The 3,658-nt window shown below is 34.6% G+C and overlaps 1 protein-coding gene across 1 annotated transcript; it reads right to left on the bottom strand.

Moving 5' to 3' along the window:
• Positions 1-1,994: 1,994 nt before the first annotated feature.
• On the bottom strand, positions 1,995-2,180 carry LOC308488540 (metallothionein-2A-like; the record flags this gene model as incomplete). The annotated part of the gene is made up of 1 exon (XM_081028341.1): positions 1,995-2,180. The coding sequence occupies one exon, from the start codon at positions 2,178-2,180 to the stop codon at positions 1,995-1,997; it is 186 nt and encodes a 61-aa protein (XP_080884467.1).
• Positions 2,181-3,658: the final 1,478 nt, after the last annotated feature.

The raw sequence follows: 3,658 nt of genomic DNA on the forward strand, positions 1-3,658 counted from the left end.
TTTGCATTTCCGTAATAGCTAATGATGTTGAGTATCTGTTTATGTGAAAATGTCTTTTTCAATGAAGTGTCTGTTCAAATGCATCTTTAATAGAATATGTATCTGATTATTGAGTTTTCAGAGTGCTTTATATAAGCCCTCTCTCTGAGATATATGTTTAGTAAATGTCTTCTCCCAGGTGGTGGCTTCTCTTCATTCTATTAAAAGTATCTCTGAAGGCTAGAAGGTTTTAATTTTTAAATTTTGATGGACTCCAATTTAGCATTATTTTTCTTATATGGTTTGTGGGGTTTGTTTTGTGTCTTATCTAAGAAAATTTTGTCTGAGAACCCATTGTCTAATCCGAAATCACACAGATTTTCTCCTGTTTGCTTCCAGGAGTCATCTAGTTACATTTAGGTTTATGATCCATTTTGAATTAATTTTTATATATGGTGTAAAGTAAGGGTCAGGCTTCTTTTTCTATTTATCCTTGCAGTTTTAAAAATATATTTTCTAGGGTCCCATTGTGACAGTTTATGACAGAACTTACTGCACCTTAAATTGTGCCATCCCCACTCCAATATGGCAGGCTATCAGAAACCTGCTGTTATGCTAAAGCTAGTGGAGTGGATTACACGAGATTAGTATGGGAAAGGGTTATGCTCCAACTGCTTTTGAGAGGGCAGCCTACAAATGACTGTCTTCACCACATTGTCAAATCTATTGGTCGTTCCTCTAGCCTCATGTTCCTCGGCCTCCTACAGCATCGGCCAAAGTCCATCCCTCCTGGTCAGCTAGATGGCTCCCTCTCTGGATATTCAAAACCATTTCTGTGTATAACTACAATACTATTAATGCACTGAAGAAATCAAATTCCTACACAATAATGTTATATAATAAAGAGTTGATATTAGAATTTTACCAGTTGTCTCAACTATATCCTTTCTTTTTAACAGATTTTTGAGGTGTAATTGAATCAAAATGTCCACCATCTCAAAAAGTTTTTTCACGTCTCCATAATTCTTTCTTCCCATCTCTCCCTGCCCTCCCCAATCCCCATGCAACCATTTATTGATTTGCTTTCTGTTGCTATAGATTGGTTTGCATTTTCTAGAATTTTATATGAATGGAATCATAGTGTCTACTCTTTTCTAACTGGTTTGTTTCACTCAGCGTAATTATTTTAAGATTCATGCGTGTTGTGTGTGTATCAATAATTCATTTCTTATTATTGCTGAATAGTATTCCATTATGTGGCTATGCCCCAATTTATTCACCATGGATGGATATTTGAATTCTTCCAGTTTTTGGCTATTACAAATAAAGCTGCTATGAATATTTGTGTACAAGTCTTTTTATGGACATATACTTCCATTTCTCTTGGGTGAATACCTGAAAGTGGAATGGCGGGATCATACTATAGGTGTATGTTTAATTTTTTAAAAAACTATTTTCCAAAGTGGTTGTACCATTTCACTTCCCTACCAGCAGTGCATGAGAGTTCCATTTTCTTCACATGTTTGCCAACACTTGCTATGGTCAGTTTTTTTAACTTTAGATAGTTTAATAAGTGTGTAGTTGTATATCAGTGTAGCTTTAGTTTGCATTTCCCTAATAATTAATGATGTCAGACATCTTTACATATGCTTACTTTCCTTTTGCATATCTTTGAATCTTTTGTCTATATTTTCATTGAGTTTTTGGTTCTTTATATATTCTGAAAACAAGTCCTATATCCAATATGTAATTTGCTAAGTATTTGCTTCCATTCTGTGGCTTGTCTTTGTATTCTCTCAAGAGTATCTTTTGTGGGGCAGAAATTCTTAATTATAATCATGTGACTTTATCCACTTTTTACCTTTTTTTTAAAGAGTCTAGATACGTTTATTGTTATTCAAATAGTTCATACAAAAAGGAATGTGGCAATGGGGTCAGGGTTTATTAAAAAAATTTTAAAATGCAGCTTTGAACATGTTGCTCTATTTATATCAGAGAGCAGGCTCTCCCTGCTGTCACGCACAGCAGCTGCACTTGTCTGATGCTCTTTTCCAGATGCAGCCCTGGGTGTACTGGGCACAGCCCACGGGGCAGCAGAAGCAGCAGCTCTTCTTGCAGGAGGTGCATTTGCAGTCCTTGCATTTGCAGGAGCTGGCGCAGGGGCAGGAGCCACCAGTGGGGCAGGAGTAGTTGGGGTCCATTTCGAGCAGAGGTGAGGCAGGAGGTCCAAAGTGAGAGGTGAAGAGGAACCAGTGCTGATATGACGCGTGGTCACTTTTTATCTTTTATGGATTATGCTTTGGATTAGGCTATCTCAGAAATCTTGCCTAATTAATTCAAGGTCATAAAGTTTATCTCCTTTGTTGTCTTCTTTAAGTTTTATAGTTTTAGGTTTTACATTTTAATCTTTCAATTAATTTGACTTCATCTGTGCATATGATTTGAAATTCACTTTTTTACATGTAGATATCCAATTGTTCCAGCACCATTTGCTGAAAAGACTATCCTATCTCACTGAACTACCTTTGAACTTGACAATCAGTTATCCATATCTGTCTACTTCTGGGCTCTCTATTCTGCTCCTTTGATTTATTTGTCTATCTTTATTTATTTACATCAGTATCACAATGCCTCGAAAGTGTAGCTTCATAAGTCATGACTCAGGTACTGTTAGTCCTCTAACTTTGTGCTTAGTTTTTCAAACTTATTTTGGTTATTCTAGGAATTTCACATTTCCATATGAATTTTAGAATTTGCTGGTCAATTTCCACAGAAAAGCCTACTGGGATTTTGATCTATAAATCAATTTTGGGAGAACTGATATCTTATCAATATTGAATCTTCTGATCCATGAATACATTATGTCTCACCATTTATTTCTGTCTACCTTAATTTCTCCCAGCAATAGTTTCGTAGTTTGCAGTGTGCAAATCTTTTATATCTTTTGTCAGACTTATTCCTAAGTGTTTTATACTTTTGCTGCTATTATAGAGAGTATTTTTTAAATTTAAATTTCTGATTGTTTATTGCGAGGCATTAGAGATAAATTAATTTTTTGCATATTGATCTTGTATCCTGCAAACTTAATAAACTCATTTATTCTACTAGCCTTTTTGCAGATTCCATCAGGTTTTCTACGTAGATAATCACGTTATCTGTACATAAAGATACCTTTACTTTTTGCTTTTCATTCTGAATACCTTTTATTTCTTTTTCTTACCCTATTGCACTGGCTAGACTCTTCAGAGCGATGTTGAATAGAAGTAATGAGATCCGACATTTTGGCCTTTGTCCTGATCTTGGAGAGAGAGCACTTTGTCTTTCATGATTAAATATGATGTTAGGATTTTTGTACAAGTTATTTATCAAGTTGAGGAAGTCTCCTTCCATTCCTAGTTTGCTAAGGGGGTGTTTTTAAAATCAAGAATGAATGTTAGATTTTTGTTAGATTCTGCATCTACTGAGATGATTGTGTGATTTTTCCATTTTAGTTTATTAACGTGGGTAAATAACATTGATCATCTAATATTAAACCAATTTTGTATTCCTGAGACAAACCCCACTTTGTCGTGATGTATTATATTTTTATATATTGTTGGATTTTATATGCTAAAATTTTGTTTAGAATTTTTGCATCTGTGTTCACAAGAGATTTTGGTCTGTAGTAATTTTCTTGTAA

Source organism: Rhinolophus hipposideros (assembly GCF_964194185.1).
Source record: "Rhinolophus hipposideros genome assembly, chromosome: 20".
Taxonomy (NCBI): Eukaryota; Metazoa; Chordata; class Mammalia; order Chiroptera; family Rhinolophidae; genus Rhinolophus; species Rhinolophus hipposideros.